Genomic DNA, 22,775 nt, shown 5'->3' on the forward strand with positions numbered 1-22,775 from the left:
TTAAGAAACTGACTACTCGTAGAACACTGGAATCCACATCCTTCATGTCAGTTTGACAGGATCTAATCAGGATGGTAGACCTTCAACAGGCAGAGCTCATAAAGAGACTTCTAGGAGAGGAAACATGGAAATAAAGTCTTGGAGTCAAGAAATACCAGTACATTTGCAAATGCAAGGGGATCAGTGTTCCTGGAGGGTGAGAGAGGAGGAATCTGAAGAGATCAAAACTAGAAAAAGACTGAGCCAGATTGGAGAAGTCTGGGAATGGCAGGCCAAGGAGATCCTACTGGATTTGGTATTCGGGGGGAACCAACCAAAGAGAATGACATGACTTGTGCTTTATGAAGATGAAGTTGTAGCGTTGCATAAGGGAACAAGGAGACTAGTTAGGGGGATTGTTAAAATAATCCTGGCCAAAGATAACCAGAGAGGGAACGAGAACTGAAAGACATTTCTGAGAGAAAATCCATAGGATTTGACATCTCGTCAGATGCTGGGGAGAGAGAAGGGAAAGCTATGGTTAAGTTTCCACGTTTGGGTAACAGGGAGAATGTGAACATGTATTCCAGAGGAAAGGCCAAGGGGAGGGAAAGAGAGATGATGTCACTTTTCTTATGTGAGAGTGAGGGGCCTGAGGGAGCTCTGTGTGGAGATGTTCCCTGGGGAGCTGGAAGTAGGAAGCTGGTGCTTTAGATATGGTACCTGGGAATCCCAAGAAATGACTCCAGGAACTGGCTAGGGAGAATCTATACTTAAGATTTAACAGGGGACGTTCATACCCTGATTACCTGTAATTCTTCTGTCCTAGAGAAATAAAATCACATGTGACAAGATGTGTGAAGAATGTTCAGGCAGCATTGTCTGTGGCAGTGAAAAGACAGGTGGGGGGTGAAATCAGCAAACAAACCATAAAACATCCACGTTGTGTAGTGGTTAATAATTAAGGAGACTTAAAATGCTCACATGAACGAGTTTCGAAAACATACAGTGGATGAGGAAGGCAAATTGTAGCACAATAATGTGTCATGAAAAAAAAAAAAGGAGAAAAAAGCCAAACAATAAAAATGCTGTCACACATATGTGTTTTAAGTGCATGTGTGCATAGAGAATATTCTGGAGGGATAAAGAGTCTGCTAACTATGCTAGAGGAGAAGAGTTGTGACTCTTCTCATGAAGAACTCTTCTCACGAGGCAAATGGGATTTTCACCTTAGTTATCAAGTTTTAACTTTACAAGAAGAATGTAATCATAGAGAGTGCGAATGAAAATTCTCAAACTATTAAATGTAGGTCCAATGAGAATAAGAGAGATTGGAAGTGACAGAGACATATTCCAAGACTCAATGTAAGGCACTATTAATGAGAATACTGGGAGAAGTTTCTGGAAGTGCAGGTTGAGGGGTGGGGGGTCCTCTGCACTCACCAGCTCTGCAGGACAACCAGCAGGATGAGCCCTGTGAGCTTAGCTAGTTTTCAACACCTTTCAATTATAGCCACAGCTCCTGTGTCCTTGAAAGGTCACCGTGTCCTACCACTTGCCTTGGAACGAGATTATGTTTTTCTGTCCTCTTTGAGCTGTAAATGTCCTAAAACATTTCATCCAGTTCTTGTGTTTGGACATCCCCTACTTTCCCAGAAATTTCACACGGTTCTTGGTGTTCTCATTCCAGTCTTTCAGACTGTCTATGAAATCCCAGTAAACACTTGCCATGTCTCTTTTCCCCGTTCAAAAATATTTCTAATCCTATTGCTGTGGGAGGTTTCTAATGGGATCTCTCAAGGGACACCCGGCACAGATGTAGCTAACTCTTGAGCCCATGGAGGTTCCACACATGGGGCTAAACTTCATGTAAGTATCTTATTTAATCCTTCCAACAACCTAGTAGGTGAGTACTATTATAACCCTCATTTCAGGGGTGCCTGGATGGCTCAGTCGTTGGGTGTCTGCCTTTGGCTCAGGTCATGATCCCAGGGTCCTTGGATTGAGTCCCACATCAGGCTCCCTGCTCAGCTGGGAGTCTGCTTCTTCCTTGCCTCCCCCCCACCCCCACCCCCGCGGGCCCCTGTGTTCTCTCTCTCTTGCAAAAATAAGTAAATAAAATCTTAAAAAAAATAATAACCCCTCATTTCACAGCTGAGACCTGATGTGTGGTGGTAAGCATGTGGTCGGTGAGAGTGTGTGTGTGTTGTGTGTGTGTGTGTCTCCCTGTGTTAGTTGTCCTAAGGGATTAAGTGTGTGTGTGGGGGTGGGGGTGGTAATTGGGGAGGCATGAGGGACTGGACTGGGAACAAATTCTCAAGGGCTCAGGGGGGTTCAGTTTGCCAAGTGCCTTCATAACCATTATTTCATTTGATTTCACCACTATTTTATTTGATTTCAGCATTAGAGCTCTAATGATGGTGGTCATTAGGAAGAATAATGAGATGAGTCAAACTTTAATTTCCTTAAAGTGGCAACCATTGGGTCAAGGGTTTTTAGGGCCCATTAACCCACCATGCTGACAGTTCTGCAAGGGGGTGGAGGTAAACAGAATGTGTGCTCTCTGTGGCTTCTTTTGACCCCGCTCTTTAAGGATCACTGGGTTTCCAGTAGCCGCTCCTCCTCTTGGCCAGGCACCCCCTGCTCTTCAAGCCCGCCCATCCCGGGAGATAAAGCTAAGTGGTAAAGGAGCCAGTTTCCTGGGGTTAATAAACAGGCTGTTTATAGCCAGGAGCAGTCACGGGGCAGGAACAGGCAGGCTGGGAGGTCATGCTCCTTCTGAATGTTGAGATTTCTCATAAACATCCCCCATCAGCCTTCTGGGATGTAAGAACAACTCTGGGCCCATTGCCCTTGCCTGGCAGTGTGCCAGGGCCCCCACACCTTACTTCCTGCCCCTTTCTCCCCACCATGGCTCTCTTCCTCTTCCTTTTCTCTTCTCCTATCCCCTTCTATATCCCTTCTTCCGTAATGGAGAGAGGATCCATTTCCGCATTTGACACATTTAATAACTTTGGGCAGGTACTTCATCCCTCGGAGTCTTTTTCCTCCCTTGTAAAATGGGGGTAGTAACGGGGCCCTGCTCAAAGACTATCTGAAAGGTGCCTGGCACTGTGTTGCACATGCGCGCACGCGCACTCACACGCACAATGGCTATTAAAAACATGTTTGCCTTTCCCTTTCCCCCTCCACTCCATCCCCTCTCCCTCATCCTGGTCCCACCCCCTGTTGTTTACATTCGAGTTGGAAGAAGGGGATAGACCTTAGATAGGTAGATAAATTAAAAAAGAATGAGATCACTTAAAATTGTGAAAAGTAATAAAAGAATAACAAAACAAAGTGATGTGGGGAAAGAGGTTGCTTCTGTCTGCTGTCCTCAGGATGAAGTCCAAGGTCATCAAAGCCATCTCCATCTGCCCTTGTTTACCTCTCCAGGCTTACCTCTTGTCACTTTTCACCTTGAACTCTCTGCTTCAGCCATGAAGAATGCAGAGTATTAAAACTGGAAGAGGCCACTCAGCCTTTGATGAAATTGTTTCTTCCGCTCCAAACATCTCCCTTGTGTCTCTTCCTACTCCTTCCCAGATTGCCAGTTACTTCCACCTGGAAGCCGGCCCTGCAGCCACTGAGCTAAGCTAGGTTTCCTGCTCTGTATTGCCATTTTCCCCTCCGAGAGTAACCATCACCCTGCGTAGCCGGTTTATGGTCACCTCCTACCAGACTGCAAGCCTCTTATGGGCAGGACTCACTCCTTATCCACTCTGAGTCCTTGAACCCTCAGCAGCTGGGACAGCGCGTAGCACCAGTAGGCTTAGTAAGTTTATGACCTCAGTAACATGAGGAAAAGGCACTGACAAGGCATGGCTTTAGAGAGAAAGAATGAACTGGAAGGGGGAAAATATCCTCAGTTCTCATTGAAGTTCATGTTCTAGCATCTTTCTGCTCCAACACTCTATCAGAGCCCTCTGAAAGGCTTCCTGAGCCAGCAGGGCAGAAGGCCATTGACCCTATTTAACACCTCCCACCGGGAGGTTCATGGCCCAGAAGGATGAATCTGCTTTGGCTGAAGCTACCCAGGCAGGCGGTGGTAGAGTGTGTCTGAATAAGGTTAGGACCCCAGAGAGGTCATCCCAGCCTCTTGACCTCATGGGGAATGTGCATGGGCATGGTAATACGCAGACTCTGAACTTCATGTCCTTGCTCATTTCAAACCAAAACAGCCATCTGAAAAGTGACAAGAGCCATGAAGGAGGAAACCACATGATTTACTATGATTTACCTTCATTCCCCCATCGCCCTTAACCCAACCCAGATTCTCCTGGGCACAACCCCATTTGTCCTCATGGACTCCTCCCCTGGGGTTGGTTAATGAGAAGCTGTGCCCTCTCAGACTGTCCAGAATTCTGATTTCCTCATTTCCGAATTGGAGGGACTGCAAAAGGGACTAGGCTATGGCACATACTGAGATAGGGCCAGGACTCCAAAACCTTCTCAAAGAGACTTCACAAGCCCATTTGACATGAACCTCCTGAGTCAGGGAAGGGGTAGGAGTGATATGGAACTTACCTATTTGTTAGCTGTAGTGGTACTGGGAGAAGCGAGTCGGGGACGGGCAGTGATAAGATACCTACCCCATCTTGTTCTTCTGCTCTAGAGTTTATCAGTTCCTTCTAGTCCTCATTGGTTTGATGCAATTTGATGCATTGTTAGTTAACTCACTGGAAGTAGGATGTGGGTTGTTCATTGTTAAGTGCTGATTTATGAAGGTTGTTACATAGTGCTCCTCCAGCACTACAATCTTCCAGCCCAACAATAACCTAGAAAGGATGGAGGTAGGGGGTGGGGTGAGGTCAGCAGAGACATAGGGCTTCCTACTACTAAGAAATGGGGGAAAGGTTTTGGGTTCTAGCAACATATAAGGGCATCCAAGAGAACAGAAGTGGCATTTTGGCTGAAAGCTTGCCACTGCGTTTACTCTACGTGTCACCCTTATAGATGCCTGTGTTTGCTGCGGGACCTTAAACAAATCACTCAGCTTCTCAGATGAGAGGGTTGAGTGAGATAGTCTCTAAGAGAGGCCCTTCCACTTTTTATAAGTCTCCCTCTCACTAAGCAGGCTTTGGAGCAAGTGGGATTCATTAACTTCATGTCACGTAAACTCAACAAACCTGGTCCAACTTGCCAGGCCAGATCCTGGTGAAGTTTAACTGGGAGATCTGCAGAAAAGACTAAACATAGGGGACCTCAATGCTTGGAAAGATCAACTTGCAGTTGGCCCTTGTTTGGCATTTGGGAACTTTAGTTTCAGGAGAATTTCCACCATTCCCAGAACTGATAAGAGTGGGTCACTGTGCCCAAACTGTTGATACAGGTAATGTGGTTTATGCTGAACACCTACCTGCTCTCCTTCTGGAAGTCCAGAATTTTGGTACATACAAAACAGAGGATGCCTACTTGGCTAGCTCCCAGGAAAAGCCCTGGGCACTGAGTGTCTCTTGAGCCTCCCTGGCAGATGGCATTTTTGACAACATGTGTTGTCACAGTTCATTGGTAGAGGAATTAAGCACATCCTATGTGACTCAGCTGGGAGAGGACTCTTGGAAGCTTGCTCCTGGTTTCCTCCAGACCTTGTCTCATCCACCTTTTCCCTTTGCTGATTTTGCTTTGTGAGCTTTCACTATAAGAAGTCATAGCACGAGGATGACTATATGCTGAGATCTAGGAGTCCTCCTTGTGAATCACTGAACCCAGAAGCGGTCTTGGGGACCTCAGACAGGCGATAAGCAGGCAACCATAATCCTTTACCAATGTTTTAAGATTATATAGCTTAAACTAGTGGTGTCCAGTAGAAATAGAACATCAGTCATATACGTAATTTTAAATTTTCTAGCAGTCACATTCTGAAATGTAAAAAGAAACAAGTGAAATTAATTTCAAGAACATATTTTCAGGGCGATTGGGTGGCTCGTTCAGTTGATTGTCTGACTCTTGATTTCGGCCTAGGTCATGATCCCAGGGTCGTGGATCAGCCCCCACGTTGGACTCTGCATTCAGTGCAGAGTCTGCTTGATCCTCTCCTTCTGCTCCTCCCACCACGCGTAGGCTCTCTCTCTCTAGCTCTAAAGTAAATAAATAAAGTCTTTTTTAAAAAAAAATATATATATTTTTAAACCAAATATATAACTATGAACATTTCAACATGTAAATGATATAAATATTGGGGTATTTTACATTCTCTTTTTCATACTAAGTCTTCAAAAACCAGTGTGGATTTTACACAAGTGGCACATCTCAATTTGGACTAGGCACATTCCAAACACGCACTCGCCACAGCTGGCTCATAGCTGCCACTTGGACAACATGGGCTTAGAGATTAATGGCAAGGGCTCTGGAGACAGAGCATCCGCATGAGAATTCTGGTTCTACCATCTACCAACTGCATGACCTTAACCTCTCTATGTATTAGTTTCTTTACCTACAAAATGGGAAGAGTAATGTTAGTTACTTCATGAGGTTGCAGGGGTTTTCCAAAAATGAATAAATCTAAAGCAATATCTGGTCCCTATAGGATTTTGGGTGAATGCTGGCTGTTACTCTTACTGTCCAACAGTTTTGCCCTTGAGATCAACTTGTCCAACTCCTCATTCCACAGATGAAGAAACTAAGGCCCAGAGTTTGAAAGGCCCTGGTTTCGAAAGTAAAGGCTCTAGCTATGTCTCCTTTTGATGGACTCCCTGTCTCCTGGCTGACTCTCAGATTGGATTGGCCGATTGGTCAGAAAACCAGCAGCAACAGGTTGCCCCTGGGTTCTGCAATCCCTTCTTGATTGCAAAATAGGGCTACTGTTTGGGATTGGCACTGTGCTGATGGGGGCTGGGCCTCCCTTCTCCTGCCCCCATCTGAACCCATCAGTTGGGCTGGCTGACCCCATCGTCAAGTCCAGCGCTTACTCAGCAGTGATAGGGCTGGCTTCCATTGTTCTGGTTTTTTACAGCCCGCCTTATTTATTACCTCGTGTTCTATCTTCCTCAAAGACACAGAGCATCAGCACTTTTTAGAAAACCTTCAAGTCATCAGTAGTCCCTACCTACCCACCAAACAGGTAAGTAGTAAGCTCCCTAAAAAAATGGTGAAGAGGCATTGATTGCCCACTTGCCTGGGACTCTGTAGAGCACAGCCTCAGGCTGGAAGCACACTGGCTTCTGATTCCTCTACAGCGTCTGTCTCTACCCTTCCTTTCTTGAAACCCAATGCAAATCATTTACTCTCCTGTGATAAGCTCACTTAGCATCGTGCACATGTCTCATATCTTACTAGCTGCTAGAATCAGACCAGTTTTGTGGGCTTAAACTGTTAGTACATGCTGACCTGAAGCTCTCCTTATTCTGAATAGTGTTTTATTTGGCAATTATTTATGTAATATCTACTGAGCATCTTCTGTGTGTCAAGCCCTGGGCAAAGTTTGGGGAATGAAGCCTTTGTGGACCCTGTGACTTGATGTAGAAAGTAAACAAGAAATGATGATAAAGGAAAACAAAGGGTTGATACAGAAACTATCAGACATTCTAAAAACAATACTAAAACAAGGGGGACCTGAACAGAAGTGGAGACCTGGAACAGGGTAGAAGTGAATGAATTAAGGAGAGAATGTGGAGTGCTCCAGGCAGAGGGAACAGCTGAGACAAAAACCTGGAGGTAAGAGAGAATGGCATGTTGGAAGAAAGGAAAAAAGACCCAGTACAGCTGAGGTAGAGAGAATGAGAGGAGTGTGGCTGGACTTTGAGGACATTGTCTAAAGCACTAAGGAATTTGGACTTCAACCTGAGGCCAAGAGGAAACAGCCTGGTGGAGAATAACATCTTTCAAAGCACAGGGTTCTGGGAACAAATCAACTAAATGAGCTCAAAAGGTGGGTGGTGAAAAGACTGGGGCATGCTGTTTCCATGTTTGTCTTCATGTTCCCGGTGTGAAGGCTCAGCCCTCTTGAAAGTAGTAGTATAGGTGGTCCGCAGTGCCCACCATGCTCCACCGACCACAGCCATGGTCCGTGATGCCTGCACTCTGGAGTTTCTGGAAGCACATGCTTTCCTTAGACCCTTGGAACTGGAGAGCCACAGAGACCATCACCGAAAGACTGCCAAAGACTCTTGTTCAACCATTGGACCAGTTGAGACCCAGAGAAGGAAAGTGACATGTGTGTGGCCCCACCACAAGCCTTTGGCTTCTGACTCCTTCTTATTTCCCCCAAAGAAACTGAACACCAGGGCTGGGACCAACATGAGGCAAGTCACCACAGAGGGTGCCAAAATGAAGGAGGCCCTCACTCTTGGGGGTTGGCTGTGCACTTGTTAGACCCTAGGGGCTTACTGGCCTCATTCTACTTCTGGCTCTATAGGACACACATTGAGGACAGAGACTGAAACTTCCGGAAAACTCTCTGATGTCTCTCATGGTGTTTACATGGTGCCAGACACATATTTTGAGGGTCACTAGATGCCTACTCATAATGAACAATGGATTTCTGACAGACTGATAGGTGTACAGACATTTGTATCTGTGGGTAAACACAACCTTCAAAACACAAGGAGCAAAGTGAGGACTGCCTGAGATTAGAGTCTAGAGATCTTGATTCTGGTCCCCACTCTGCCACCAATTTACTGTGGGAACGTGGCAGACCGTTCCCCATCTCTAAGCCTCAGTGAAATGGGTGGTTAAATAACATTTATTGAAGGGGCACCTGGGTGGCTCAGTGGGTTAAAGCCTCTGCCTTCGGCTCAGGTCATGATCTCAGGGTCCTGGGATTGAGCCCCACATCAGGCTCTCTGCTCAGCAGGAAGCCTGCTTCCCTTCCTCTCTCTCTGCCTACCTCTCTGCCTACTTGTGATCTCTGTCTGTCAAATAAATAAATAAAATCTTCAAATAACATTTATTGAAAACATACTTTGTGTCAGCCGCTGTTCAAATGCTTCTGCACTTTAACTCATTTAAAGACTTTCTGGACTTCAATGTTCCCTTCAACAGGCTGTGGTTTGAAGTAAGAAAGGCTTTATGGAGAATATGGGACTTGAAACAGAACTTCCAAACTCCCACAAGGACAAAATCGCCAATCAGAGGAAAGGCATGCTATCTCAAGGCACCTCTCTGCCAGAAGACAGGATCGCCTGCCTCAGAATCACCTTTGGGACATGTTTGAAAGCAGATTCTCAGCCTCTGCCCCTCGAAATTCTAGTGCAGTGATTCTGGACTGGGGTCTGGGAATCGACTAGAAGCTTCCCAGGTGACTCTGGTAGTTGGGCAGTTTTAGGAAGTACTGATCCCAACACATTCCTCTCTCTATGAACATGATTGTACCAAGACAGCCCAGACCTAGAACTGCCTACCTAATCAACGGTATCTCCAAGCAGAGAAATGAATTTTTTGGTTGATTAATGCAACAAGTATTTAACACCTGTGCTCTAGGCTCTGGGCCAGGTCATGATCATGGTCCCTACTCTCAAGGAACTTCTATTCTAGGTCTTTCTCTTATTTTAGAAGCAAGCCATCTAGGCCGAACCAGAAAGGCTTCAGGAGGTCATCAGCTAATCCATCATTACACAGTTGGGGGAAACCAAGACCCAGAGGGGGAAAGCAACACTTTCAAGACAACACAGTGAGCAATGTATTTTCTGCTCACAAATGGGCTGAGATATCCCAGTGTTCTCTCCAGTAGGGGACTGCTTTCAAAATCTGTGGGCATCCACTTTTTGCTTCCCTCCCACCTTTTTTTTTTTTTTTTTTTTTAAGGATTTTATTTATTTATTTTAGAGAGCATGCATGCACAGGGAGAGGGGAAGAGGGGGTGAGAATCCAAAGCATTTGCCTCCCTGAGCTCGGAGATCGTGACCTGAGCGGAAAACAAGAGTCCCACGTTCAAATAACTGAGCCACCCAGGTGCCCCCATTCTTTGCTGCTTAAGCGGTAAACCTGTGTGGAACAAATGTTCCTAGCAGTCTCACCGCAGATCTTGCTGTCATTTTCAATCCTTAACATCCTTCAACTGGAATGGAGGAAGGAAGAAAGAGGAAAGAGGGAGCACCACAGGGTGTTTTAAAAAAAAAAAAAAAAAAAAAAAAACCTAGGAGTAAGAAATGTCTCCTAGGATTGAGCCTTCCATCGGTTCTTCAGTTAGAGTTTAAAGCCCTCTCCCCTGGCTATGCTGGAGGACATTATGCATGCCTCCACCTGCTCTTTAGTGCCTAAAGAAGAGGGGGCAGCCTCATAGGTCCACAAGGACCCGCTCCCATTTTTGCCCAGACTTGCTTATGTCACTGTCGCCCTGAGCCTAGGGAGGAGAAGGAGGGTAAACTGCGCCCGCCCCTGAAATGCCAGCCCCCCTGCAATTGGCTACAGGGACTCCGGGCCGGCCGCGGATTGGTCATCGCTGAGGGCTTGAAAGGTGGCTGAGGGCATCGGACCCCTCAGACGGCGGTGGCCCGGGATCAGACAGCGTCTCAGTCGAGCCCGAGACGCGCCCCGTGCCAGCCATGGTCCGGCTGTTGCGGGCGTCCTGCCTTCTCTCCCTGCTCCTGGCTGGCTTCGTCCCGCCGAGCCGGGGGCAGGAAAAGTCGAAGGTGAGTGAGCTTTAGGGGTGGGGCCCCGGCGGGACGAACAGAGCCCCCAGGTGTCCGTCTGTCGGTGGCGAAGCACCCATCTTCCCAGGCTCCCCTCCAGGAGGGGCAACACCTGGTGCGAGGACCTTAACCCCGGTTCCTCCCTCTCCGCCTCCGGGACCCCCGCCCGGCGCGCCTCTATCTTTGCAGTTTTATCTATGGGAGATCTGAGTGCCCTGGGTGGGCAGAATGAATAGGGAGGAGAGTCCCCCTCGCCGAGTTGACCCCGTCTGCCCCACAGCTGCCTCAGGGTCGCCTTGTTACGAGCATGCCAAGCCGGTCCCCAGCTACTCCCCTTCAGGCGGGCCTGAAGTGGGCGGGGGCACAGAAAAAGGCCTAGAGACTCCGCATCTCGGCTGGCTGCGGAGGTTCCCAGGGGAGACTGATAGGCAAGGAGCTGGGTGGTCCCGGTCTTGGAGAATTTACGGCGGCGAGGGCTCTTCTAGCCCAAGCATTAACGCAGGGAGAAATGCCCGCTAGGATTCCAGGGCGTTGGTAGAAGAGGCAGACATCCGTGACCGAAAGCACTCTGGATTGACAGTGCACAGTCCCCAGGACACTGGCTAGACTCTCAATCCTTTATGGGCCTCAGGTTGTTCATCTGTGGTGGGCTGGGGTGGGGGCAGGGTGGGGTGGGGGCGGGGCGGGGCGGGGAGGGGAAGGAAGTGAAGGTGGGGGGCACAAGGAAGCTGATGGTTTCCCGGGGGGAATGCTTGGGGAAGCTGCAAAATCCACCTGCTGCTCTGTGAAGGTGTGTTCTGGGGCAGCTTCTCCACCCACCACCCACTGTCCATAGTGGCCTGAGCAGACCTGGTAGCTGGAGAAAGTTGGGGACTGCCAGCTCACAGGAGAGGCGGAATTCTCCTGAACCTCTGTCTATCCCCAGCAGAATGTGTGACCCTTAGCTAGAGTGGGGATGCTGAAGCCAGGAGTGGGGTGACCCAGCCTGCTCATCTCCTAGGATAGTACAAGCCATAATGGGCCCAGTAGACCTCTCTTCTTCCCCAGGGTGGGAGGCAGAAGCCTTTGGGTAAAGATCCAAAGAGAGAGATTTTGTCTCCACTCTCCCAACACACATAACACACACAGACACAGACACAGACACATACACACACATACACACCCTACATGCTTGTATAAGCTCAAGAGAAGCTTTGAGCTTCTGTCTTTCTAAAATCTTCTGGGTCTTTAAGATCTTAGGAGTCCATAATCCTATTTCCAAAGTTCTATCCACTGTCCAATTAGCACATTCCAAGCACAGGGTTCCTTCTGCATGTGTCTATCCCTCCATCCTGTCCTGTCCTCTGCTAAATCCTATTCAGTCTGTTTCTCTTTGGAGTAGATGGTTATAAAGGCATTTCTACGCCTCCTCCTTTGTATCCAGCCCTGTTCATTATCCTCAACTCAAAAGACATTTTCCAGGTGAGGGATGGGATTGAGTGTCAAGATTGTGGTGTGGGATAGAGCTGGCGGTGGGCAGGCCAGCAGCATGGAGTCAGCCTTTAATCTCAGTCTAGGGAAAGCCAGAGAAGATTGGGCTCTGACTCGAGAAGGCTGGAGGTAAGAAGGTAGACCCCATGAATAACTCATCATAGCTCTGTGTTATTTGCAGAACTCTGGGGAAGGAATAGGTGGATTCAAAGAGAACAGGATGGGTATGTCTAGAAAAGTCTTAGGGTGAGGTATGATCCTATCAGAGGCAGCCTATTAGGACTTGCTGACTAACGACAGTCTGGGCATGCCCATCTCTCCTCCCAGGGCCTGAGAGTCGAGATGTCCTAGCTCCGGATTCTAAGACTCAACCACCTACCTTACCTCCAACTCCAGGGCCAAGGGATAGGATGGTGAGGCACGTGAGGAATGGGATGGGCAGTAGGTGACCTTCTCGGAGGGATGTCTGCCTCCTCCCAGTTCAAAGGGAGGAGCCAGATAATGAAGGAAATCCTCCTTTCCTTGCTGTGTCCCATCTCCAGTCCAGCTTTAAGCTATCCAGGCTCCCTGTCCTTGCTGTGCAGAAGGACTCTGCAGAAGCTGGAGAGGGTAATGACCGCTGACGTGCACGAGATCCTAGTAACCGCTGGTTTCTAGGTGACTCAACCAGGCAGAGAGAATCATGGAACCACAGGCTGACAGAGATGAAGAGCCCTTAAGACAACACTGACTCTGAGCCCATCTGACAGGCGAGCCGCCAGAGCCCCGCAGAAAGGAAAGGAGGGGTCCCGGTCAGAGTCACCATGGAAGGTGTCTGAACCCACAGCCCTGGGCTCAGTGGCAGACAGCTTGGAGGCTCTGTCCTCATCGCTTCTCCCCAGAGACACCTTGCAGCAGCCTCCTCTTTCCCCTGGCTGGAGATCCTCAAAGCCCTCTTCACAATAACAGAGGACCCTCAGGGCCTTTCCCCCTAGCTGCTGGCAGAATAATCACTATCTCCTGGTATGGGGATTTCTCTCCTTGAGGCTTTCAAGACTGTTCTGATCTGCGCAGAGATTCGCACAGCTGTTTGGGGACAGGTGGCATTATCCTTGCCTGTCAGCCACCTGAGGCTCCCAGAGTGAAAGTGACTCACACCCTCAGGGCCACAGAGCCAGCAAAGACTAAAAAGCCTAGCGTAGTGAGAGGAGAGTCCCCTCACCCCACCCCCATCCTGAAGCTGTGCTCAGAAGCAGATTGTCCTATTTACAAGCTTCTGTTATTTGGACAACCTGTTGAAGGCTTTTGTTCTCGTCAATTCCCAGAATTTGCCTTTGGATGGGGGTGGAGGGGAAGAGCTGGAGCGGCGAGTGGGGAGTCTTTGCCTTCTGGCTTGCTAGACCTCCTCTGCCAGCTCTGGGCCGGGTGTGCTGTACCCTGGTTGTTTGTGTTCAGTGGTGGAACTGACCCAGCTGGGGCTAGAGGAATGTGGAGCTTAGGTTTCGGACCTGTCTCTGGCACCCGCTGGAAGTCACGGGGCATGGGCTGCCAGTTTCACGGAAAACAGGGAATTGGCACTGAGGCTGAGAAGAGAGCTCGCAGCTCTCTGGGAATGGCTTGCCGGAGGGAGCCCTGCCTCGCCAGGCTCAGCAGACCTGCGACATTTTCCAATCTGAGGTGACTTTTCTATACCCTCCTGGGGCCACACCCTGCCAACCAGATGACTCCCTTCATCTGGCTGGGCCCAGGTGCCTCACCTTAACAGCAAGCCTTCCAAGACCGATGGGGAGGAGAGGGTGTGGATTTGCTTCTCTCACTGCTACCGCCGGTCTCTCCTGATCTGTAATGCTAGTTCGTACTACATTTGTTTATTGTCTGGGTACCTGTCTCCTCCCCCATCATGGCCAGAGATGACCCAGTATAATGCTGGCCAACACTTTCCTTTCCCCTCATGACCAGCACTGCTGCTGATTGTGTGACTGACGCCAAGACACCCTTTCAATAGTAGACCCAGAAAAAAAAAAAAAATAGTAGACCCAGGTTTTTGTCGCCTGTGCCGGAGCTGGGGTAGGTGGAGAGTGGCGTCCAGGCAATGCCCTGCTGGTTGGCACTGGGCCCACTCCTTCCCCTGCCCACTGCTGGTGATGCTGGCAAGCCGTCATGGTTGAGCGTGGCTGATCCAGTTCAAGGTTCTCATCTTATAAGAGGAAACTGAGGCCCAGAGAAGAGAAGGAGCTAGCCCCAGACCACACAGGGAGTTAGCGGCAGAGCTGGACATGGAATCCGCATCCCCATCTGAGTCCATTGTCCACTACTTGTTCTAGAAGGTCACTTGTCGGTGGGTGGGGGTGGGGTGCGCAGCAGCCGGGCACAGAGGAAGGCATACCGGTCATCCCAGCTACACACTTACAGGGAACATCTCCCATGGGCGAGGCCCTGTTGGTTTCCCTTTGCCGGCACATGGAATCCTCCAGGCAGGCCTCTCCCCTTCCTGGCTCCTCCTACTTCCTTATATTGTAGCAACAGCCTCAGCTTTCCAGTCCTCCAGTCTTCCATATCTGAATCACCCCTCTGCACACAGCCACTTCCTCCTTTCTGTTCAGTTCGTCCTTGGCAATGCGATCAGCTGGCCCACACTGTCCCCTGCCTGGCTGTCTGCAGCAGTGGCCCCAGCAGCCTCCAGGAGCAACCCGGAGTAAGGCAACCTCCTGCACCAGCATGGTGTCTCTCCGGGCCTGGCCAGTGTTTAGGCATTGGGCACGGGAGGCGACGGAATGGCCATGGAAGTAGGACAGCAGGGTTCCACACACCCAGCTGCTGATTAAGTGCTTTCATAAGCATTCCCTTGCCTAAGGAAGTAGACCTTGGTTCTGGTCCAGTTCTAGTTCTTAGATTGGTCTTGGGTAAGTCACTCGCCCTGTTGATATCTTTCATGATCTTGAAAACGGAGATGCCCGGGTTCCCTTCCAGCCCTAACCGCTCCCCGGGACTGGTCTTCCTCTGTTCCAGACGGACTGCCATGCTGATGTGAGCGGCACCATCTATGATTACGGAGCCCTCACCATCGACGGGCAGGAGTACATCCCCTTCAAGCAGTTCGCTGGCAAATACATCCTCTTTGTCAACGTGGCCAGCTACTGAGGCTTGACGGGCCAGTACGTTGGTAAGAGCCCGCCCCCGCCCCCTGCTGTGAGGCTATTTCTGCCAGTTAGGCACATTCTAATCACAGGAGTTTTTTCGGTGCAAGCAGGAAGGGGTGACCAAGATCCCAAGATTCCAAGTCCTGTATCCCAACTCTACTGTCTTCCATATATCAGTGAAGATGACTATATAAGCCTGAGGTCTGACTGCCTTCAGACATGTTCTAGAAGATTCCCAGTAACCCTTCATCTCTGGGGACCCAACTGCCCAGAAAACAGAGGGATGGAGGACATTGGGTCTGTGCCTGGGGTGTTCTTCCAGGGGAGTAAGAAATGGTATCTTTATCCTGGTGAGAATCTCCCATCTGCCCTCAGCTCCATTGGCCCTAGTGCTTCTCTTGGCTCCTACCCGGAAACTGGGCAGTTAGATTGAGGCCCCGAGGACACGTGTCAGTGGCAATCCCAGGTGTTTGCGCTAGGTTTTGTGATCCTGGTATCCTCACTCCCCTCTGTTTAGCCAGGGCAGAGGAAACAGCCTGAGGGAACAGGCTGACCAGAGGCTATCTGACCCCACCCACAGGAAAATGCCATGGGGCTGAGCACAGTCCGCTGGCAGGGTTTTGGGGGAAGCAAGGAACCTTACCCTGAATGTCTGCCTGGCTGTCTCAGGCAAATTCCCAGAAGCAGAGTGACAGTGGGCTGGATGGCCCAGTGGGCTCTTCTCTAGAATCCTTCTTTCCAGACTTTGGAATAGAGCAGAGTGTGTTTGTGCAAGAGATGGGCTGGGTGCTGGCACTGAGGGAGCTGGGAAGCTGGGCCATGGCCTCCATTCGATTCCCGAACTGCCAGGAAGTCTTCTGCCCAGGGATGTATGGCTCTTGCTCTAAGGGACTCAATCCTGAGAGTCCTGGAGGAGCCATTAGCCTACAGGCCCAGTGGCAGTGAGCAGTTGACTGGTTTCTGGTTTGAGAAAGCATATTGCTTTCTCTCCAGATCTCCAATACAACCATACTGAAGTCAGGAGAATGAGGCTTGTAGCCCAGCATTGTCACGCTTGCTGAGCAATCTTCCCCAGTCAGGCCTCGGTTGATTTCAGCTCACAATGGGTGAGCAGGTGGAGGGGTGCAGACAAGACAGGGGTCCTTGAGAGTCTCCGTTTATCTCTGCTCTCTTTCACCCTGGCCCAGAACTGAATGCACTACAGGAAGAGCTTGAACCATTTGGTCTAGTCATTCTGGGCTTCCCCTGCAACCAATTCGGAAAACAGGAGCCAGGAGAGAACTCGGAAATCTTACCCAGCCTCAAGTGAGTGCTTGCTTGCTTGGTGTCCTGAGAAAGTACAGTCCCCTGTGCCCCAGCCGAGGTGCCGGGGATCTCTTGCATTGGCCCCTGCTCTTGATGGGTACTTAGCCACCAAGAACAATGCTCCCCTTCCAGGAACCCCGTTCGCTGGCATGAACAAAGAGAGGTCGGACACAGGGATGACTACCTGTGTGTGCATGATAGGATGGTGGCAGGGCCGGGGGGTGTGTTGGGGGGAGTGTAGGCAGGGGACAGGGTTACTGAGAAGGTACCAAACCGGAAAAAGAAGCTTGCACATCCACACTATGCCTGTGTCCATTCAATTTTCATCAACTCCCACTGCCTGGTGTGGGAAAAGTTCCAGATTCCCAACAGCCCCTCCCTGCACAGTCCCTTCTTGTCATTTCTGAGCCCTAGGCCCATCTCCTTGGGACCCACATAAGAACATTCCTTGTAGGCATGTCCGACCAGGCGGGGGCTTTGTCCCCAATTTCCAACTCTTTGAGAAAGGGGATGTGAACGGAGAGAAAGAGCAGAAGTTCTACACGTTCCTGAAGGTGAGTGCGTAGCCACAACTGACCCGCTGACCTGGCTCTGGACAGAGCTACAGCCACTCCCAGCTCCCACCCTTGGGGAGACACAGCCCATGCCACCCTCGCCCACCTCTGGGCCCCTGGGGGGGATTTCCTGGCATTTATCATTCTAACCGTCAAGCTTGGCAGACCCTAGGATCACAACAGCCCATTGTATAAATAAGGCCCAAGCAGGGCCCCGGAAGGGAAAAGCTGCTAGAGTCCTACAATCCACTAGAGTCTAAGCTGGTCCTGGGATTCCATTTTCAACTCCGAAACTGGTGCTCTTTGCTCAGTGCCAGGCTTCTCCTACCTTCCCCTCTAAGCCCTCACGGAAGGCCTGGAGAGGGAGGGTGGGAAGGGCCCCAAGCAGGGCTGACACGCTTCTCATTCCCGCTGCAGAACTCCTGCCCCCCCACCTCAGAGCTCCTGGGCTCACCTGGCCGCCTCTTCTGGGAACCCATGAAGGTCCACGACATCCGCTGGAACTTTGAGAAGTTCCTGGTGGGGCCAGACGGCATACCCATCATGCGCTGGTACCACCGGACCACGGTCAGCACCGTCAAGATGGACATCCTGGCCTACATGAGGCGGCAGGCAGCTCTGGCGGTCCAGGGGAAGTAAATCAGGCCTGCCCCACCCCCTGTCCTCCGTGCGGGGGCTGGGGAGGGACTCCGTTCAGGAAGGAATCCATTTCTCCAACTACGCCACACTCCCACCATAGACCCCTCACTATTACACAAGGCCCCAACCTGACCCAAACACATGCAAACAGTTGTGTCTGTACTGCTGTGCATGTGGGCGTCTGCACACGTGCCTACAGGTGTGTGTGACGGTGTGTGTGCAGGATGGACCACCACCTGTGTGTACCTGCGTGAATACGGGGAATGTGTACCATATGTGTACGCACAGCTCTGTGCTGGGAGTGCGGGAGTGCGGGAGAACACCTCCCCCTTCTCTCCAGTTCTGTTCGGACGAGAACCATTCACTTTCAGCTGAGCCCACATTAAAACCAGCTCAAGCTCCAACTGTTCTGTTCTGACCTAGACCTCAACTTGGGGGCCAGCACCTCCCTTTGCCTCCAGATACCACCACCACTTAAGTGCCCAGAACTTTCTGGGTCTACCACACTGCCTGATCTCCCTCCTCTCCACCATGCAGCCTCTTCTCCTTCCTGAGGGGCCCTCTCGAGTCCCCTACCCTCCACCCCCACTGTAGTGTTCCCATAGAGCAGCCAAGGCAGATGTTGAGAGCCAGGGCCACGTCCTCGTGTCAGGAATGGCATCTCCATGAAGGAGGGGCCCGAAGCCCTCATGGGCGGACCTCCCCTGAGCCTGTCTGAAGGGCCGGCCCTTAGTGCATTCAGGCTGAGGCCCCAGGGCAGGGATGCCACCCCTGCTTTTCTGGAGGACGTGCCCTTTCCCCTCACCCTGGTCCCTGGCATTAGACTCCTCCCTCCCTGTCTGCCCAGTAAAGGCCTTTCTGCAACAGCTGAGCCTACTGTGGTGATTCCTCCTTGGGGCTGTCCTCACTGGGCTGGGTAGGGAGGGAGTTGGAGGGAGAAGAGAAATGGAGTGAGTGCTTTGGGCCCCTGCTATTTGGTTTCTACCTAGACCCACTGTGCTTCTCTAACTTGGCATTTGGAGTTTACAAAAGCAGTTCCCATCCACACTCATTCCCTCCCACAATTCTCCAGGAAGCTGGGGCTGAGACGAGGTAGTTCATGTGATGGGTGAGGAAACCGTCTCACAGAAGGGCCGGCCTTGCCCACTGCCTCCCAACATGTGAAGTCGCCTGACTCTCAGCCCAGACTTCTTCCACTGCCCCTGGGTGCCCCGCCCTTGGAGGGGCTCGGAGCAGAGCCCGGGGAAATCTGCCAAGAGCCCTGGTGATGGTCTCGAGACTAGAGGGGAATGGGGCACAGAAAGCAGCACTCTCATCGACTGCGGAGGGAACACTAGCCAGGCCATAAAAAAATACAAATCACAGAATACTGATCTTCAACTTGGATTTATGTCCAAGATTCGTGCAAACAGCTGGCCAGGGACAGCCAGCCACCTTGATCTGGTCCTCTGGCACCCCAAGCCTTCAATGTAGGGCCGAGGGTCTGCCATCCTCATGGTGGGCCCCTCGGCATGGGTGGCTGGCGTGGCCTTCATCCCAGGCTGCCACGGTGCTGGCAAGGCTGCTGTGGGTGGAAGTGGAGGGCCCTGTGACAGAACATTTGTCTTCTGCTTCTGAGCGCAAACTTGTTCTTTTTGGAGCTCCGCGGGGGGGGGGGGGGGAAGGCTTGGGTATGGGGCAGGTCCTGCTACTACAGGGCTTGAAGCAAAAATTCAACACACATGTGAATTGAACATGTTCCACAGAGGGGCTGGGACCACTTCCGGGGAAGTTTTGAAAGGGAAGGGTCTCAGCTGTACCCCACTCTTCAGACTGAAGTCCCCCAGTGATTCCACAGAGCATGGCAGGTCAAAGTCGGATGAGGCCTCTCTCCACTTGGTCCATGCTAGGCGGTGAGTTTCTCCTCGTGGCTCCAAAGGATGGGCCAAATGGAAGCCTTCTGTGTGGAGCCTCTCTAGTCTGGAAACGGCTTAGGCTGGTCTGGGGCACAACCCAGGAGCCCCTCAGCCTCCCATCCAGTGAAGGCTCTGGCCACACAGGGAACACGGCCTCCAGTTTTTCAGCATCTGAGATCAAGAGATCCTGCAAGACGGGGTGGAGCCAAGTGACAGAATCTGGTCTCACTGAGGCCCCTCACGGTCATTTTTCGTAGACTCTAAATAAAGAAAAATATTGAGGACTTTAGAAATGATGAAGTACAGTAGGTTTCAAAGGCTTATGAGAACCAGAAAGGAATAGTGGAAATCCCAGAGTTGAGGGCTGTGGAGTGTCAGGTCCTGGGCTAGGACGTTCGGTGTCGTCCAGTCCTTCCCTAGTCCTATGAAGCCGGCAGATTATTTTTCCTTTATGGAGGAGGGAATAAGGGCACAGAGAGATTTTTAAGTATTTGCCCAGAGTTCCAGATCTACAAGTGTTGGAGCTTACCCCATTTGACTCCAGATCCCAGAGTGGGAGCATATCTGGGGGAGGAGAGAGACCCGCCCACTAGCCCCTTATCCCCGCAGCATCCCAGGGGCTCCACACAACCTCCAGGGCTCTGTCAGGAGCCAGGAGAAAATGGCCGACCAGCCCAGTGCTTCCTGCCAACCACCAGCTCCTCCAAACCACACTGGCTCCCATCATCCCACAGTGTCTGCTCGCACACCTTCCGTGAGGGGCCCTTGACCTCCCGGCAGAGCCGGCTCTAGCTCGGCAAAGCCAAAGTCCGCAGGAAACACCTCTTTGTGCAGAGAAGGACTCAGCTCCCTGTCCCCCACCCCCAAGGCAAGGCAGTGCCCTCTGCCCTGCAGAGCCCTGCAGGAAGCAAAGGAAGTCACCGGGGTCCTGGAGTCCCCCTGTGACTAGCAAACCGACCTCCGGTCCCCAGCTGTGGCTGGCCAGCACTATGACCAGATAGAGCTTTTCAAAATGCAGATAGATCTGATCTGTCATGCCACTCTGCTTTAAACATGTCTGAGGATGGCCCATCATCTTTGGGATAAAGACCAGGCCCCGCCATCGTCTGCGGTCCCCGTGGAGCCTGGACTCGCCTACCTCCCTGCTCTTGCCTCGCCCGGCTCTCCTTCCCCACCTCGCCCTCGGCTTCTCCAGTCTTCTCTGGCCTTCTCTCAACCCTCCAGTTGGCTTTCCTTCTTTCCTCCCTCCCATCAGGGCCTTTGTACGTGTTACTTCTCTGCAATGGCATCTTCTACTGTCCCTCAGGCACTGAGGGTCTGGACTCCCAACAGGATCCTCTGCTATCTGCTCTCCTTTCTTCAGGGCACCTAAGTGCACTCGAACGCCTGTCTGTGTGATGCCTGTGTGTGCCTTTTACTCATTTCTTCCTCCCGCACGAGGAAGTAAGCTCCTCGAGGGCAGGAATCATCGACTGTTTCTACCCACGTGGCTTTCCCAGCACCCAGCAGAGTACCTGCCATTCAGACACCAAGCTCGGAAGAATGAATGAATGACTTTAACCCCCTTGCTCCGCGGTCACCTCCCCATCCTCTTCACCCTGTTTTGGAATGTGAGGCCTCTCTGGCACCAAGAGCAGAAGGCAGTGACCTCATCCCCAGACTGGGGCGTTCCTGGCAGGTAAGAAGTTATCCCCCCCAGGGAAAGGAGAGACCCAGGACAAGGCCACTCTCACCTGGCTCTACAGGCCTGGCTGGGGGTGGGTCCATCACTTGGGAGCTCTGGTTGCGCATCCCGCCGCAGGGCGGCCGCCAGGTGTATTCTGGCTGCAACAGAAGTGGGGCTTAGTAGCCAATCACTGCCCTCAAAAATCCCAGGAGCAGCTACCATGCCAGCACAGCACTCAATACACGCTAATCCAGCACACCTGAATCCTTACAACTTGGGCTGCCGTCCCCATTTTACAGGTAAGGAAACTGAGGCTCAGAGGGGTTAAGAAACTCACTGAAGGAGATCTAGCTAAGAAGGTGGCCAAGCTCGGTTCTAGGTCTCTACAATCCCCCAAGCCAATCTCTTAAGCCCCGCCTCTGCTCCGGTGTAGACTACCAAGAAGACGTGTGTAAGGACAGGGCAGAGCAGGAGATGCCAGACGAGAGGACCAGGCAGAAGACAGTGCCATTGTCCAGGTGGGAGCGGGGATGCCGAACCAGGACAATGGCAGAAGGATGGAGAGGGTGGGACAGGTGGCAGCAGCTCTTTGGAGAAAGAATGAACAGCAAAATAAAAGGAAAGAAAGAAGGGAGTGGAAGGGAACCTGGAAAGGGAAACGAAAAGGAAAGCAAAGGAGAGACTGCACAGCTGAAGGCCTGTACCTGGTTACAAGTGCAGGTTCCACGAATAAGGCAAACCCAAACTCTGAGCCCCTGGCCTGCTTCCTGCCCTCCCTCTGAGCCTTTCCTGTCCTACACAAGAGACCCTGAGTAGCTTTGGGCTGGAGTCCTGCCTGGCTCTGGACGTCTGCCTGCACACCACAGTGCTGTTCAGCCAAGAGCTAAGAATGCAGTCTCAGACCCCCTCCCTTGACCTTGCCCTCTGCAAAGTGCATGGGTGGGCCTCTCGTGTGTCCTAGAGTGGGGGGGGGCACACAGACTCACCAAGTGGAAGAGGCGTGAGTTTGGGAGTGGGGGTTGGTGCTCCATGGCCATGGGGGGCGGGGGGTAGCGGATCTGGGACCAGTCCTCATAGCCATGGTGCGGCACCATGGCTGGCATGGGCGCATAGGCGTAGGGGTAGGCCCCGCACAGGTGCTCTGGGTGGGGCTCCATGTGGTAGTGCTCCGCCGAGGCCTGCAAGAAATGTTGGTGTCTGGCTCTAGTCTGTGACAGGCCATCCCCAGTGATGCCTGTCTCGCTGCTCTTTCTCTACTTGGTATCTTAGTTCTCTGAAAGCTGGTACAGGGACACAGGTGGCTGGGTACTGGGACATAGGTGGCTTGTACCGGGACACTGATGGCTGGAACAGGGGTACAGGTGGCAGGTACCGGGACACAGGTGGCTGGGTACAAGGGACACAGGTGGCTGGGTACTGGGACACAGGTGTCTTGTACTGGGATACTGGTGGCTGGAACAGGGGCACAGGTGGCAGGTACCGGGACACAGGTGGCTGGGTACAAGGGACACAGGTGGCTGGGTACTGGGACACAGGTG

At 51.5% G+C, this 22,775-nt stretch overlaps 2 protein-coding genes across 5 annotated transcripts in view; one reads left to right on the forward strand and one right to left on the reverse strand.

The window, feature by feature from the left end:
- The first annotated feature begins 10,426 nt into the window (after positions 1–10,426).
- Positions 10,427–18,542, forward strand: GPX3 (glutathione peroxidase 3). Its single transcript, XM_059417187.1, has 5 exons — positions 10,427–10,589; positions 15,048–15,201; positions 16,366–16,483; positions 16,938–17,037; positions 17,455–18,542. The coding sequence occupies exons 1-5, from the start codon at positions 10,503–10,505 to the stop codon at positions 17,674–17,676; spliced, it is 681 nt and encodes a 226-aa protein (XP_059273170.1). The 5' UTR covers positions 10,427–10,502; the 3' UTR covers positions 17,677–18,542.
- Positions 18,215–22,775, reverse strand: part of TNIP1 (TNFAIP3 interacting protein 1) — a 49,325-nt gene continuing 44,764 nt past the window's right edge. For 3 of the 4 annotated variants that reach the window (XM_059417183.1, XM_059417186.1, XM_059417184.1), the window contains 3 exons: positions 22,224–22,415; positions 21,305–21,395; positions 18,215–19,831 (listed from right to left, as the gene is read on the reverse strand). In XM_059417183.1, the coding sequence (XP_059273166.1) occupies positions 19,797–19,831; positions 21,305–21,395; positions 22,224–22,415 (318 nt within the window). In that variant the 3' untranslated portion in view covers positions 18,215–19,796. The remainder of the gene's footprint in view (positions 19,832–21,304; positions 21,396–22,223; positions 22,416–22,775) is intronic. The other variant, XM_059417185.1, reaches the window with a different exon arrangement.

Source organism: Mustela nigripes, chromosome 12, assembly GCF_022355385.1.
Source record: "Mustela nigripes isolate SB6536 chromosome 12, MUSNIG.SB6536, whole genome shotgun sequence".
Classification (NCBI taxonomy): Eukaryota; Metazoa; Chordata; class Mammalia; order Carnivora; family Mustelidae; genus Mustela; species Mustela nigripes.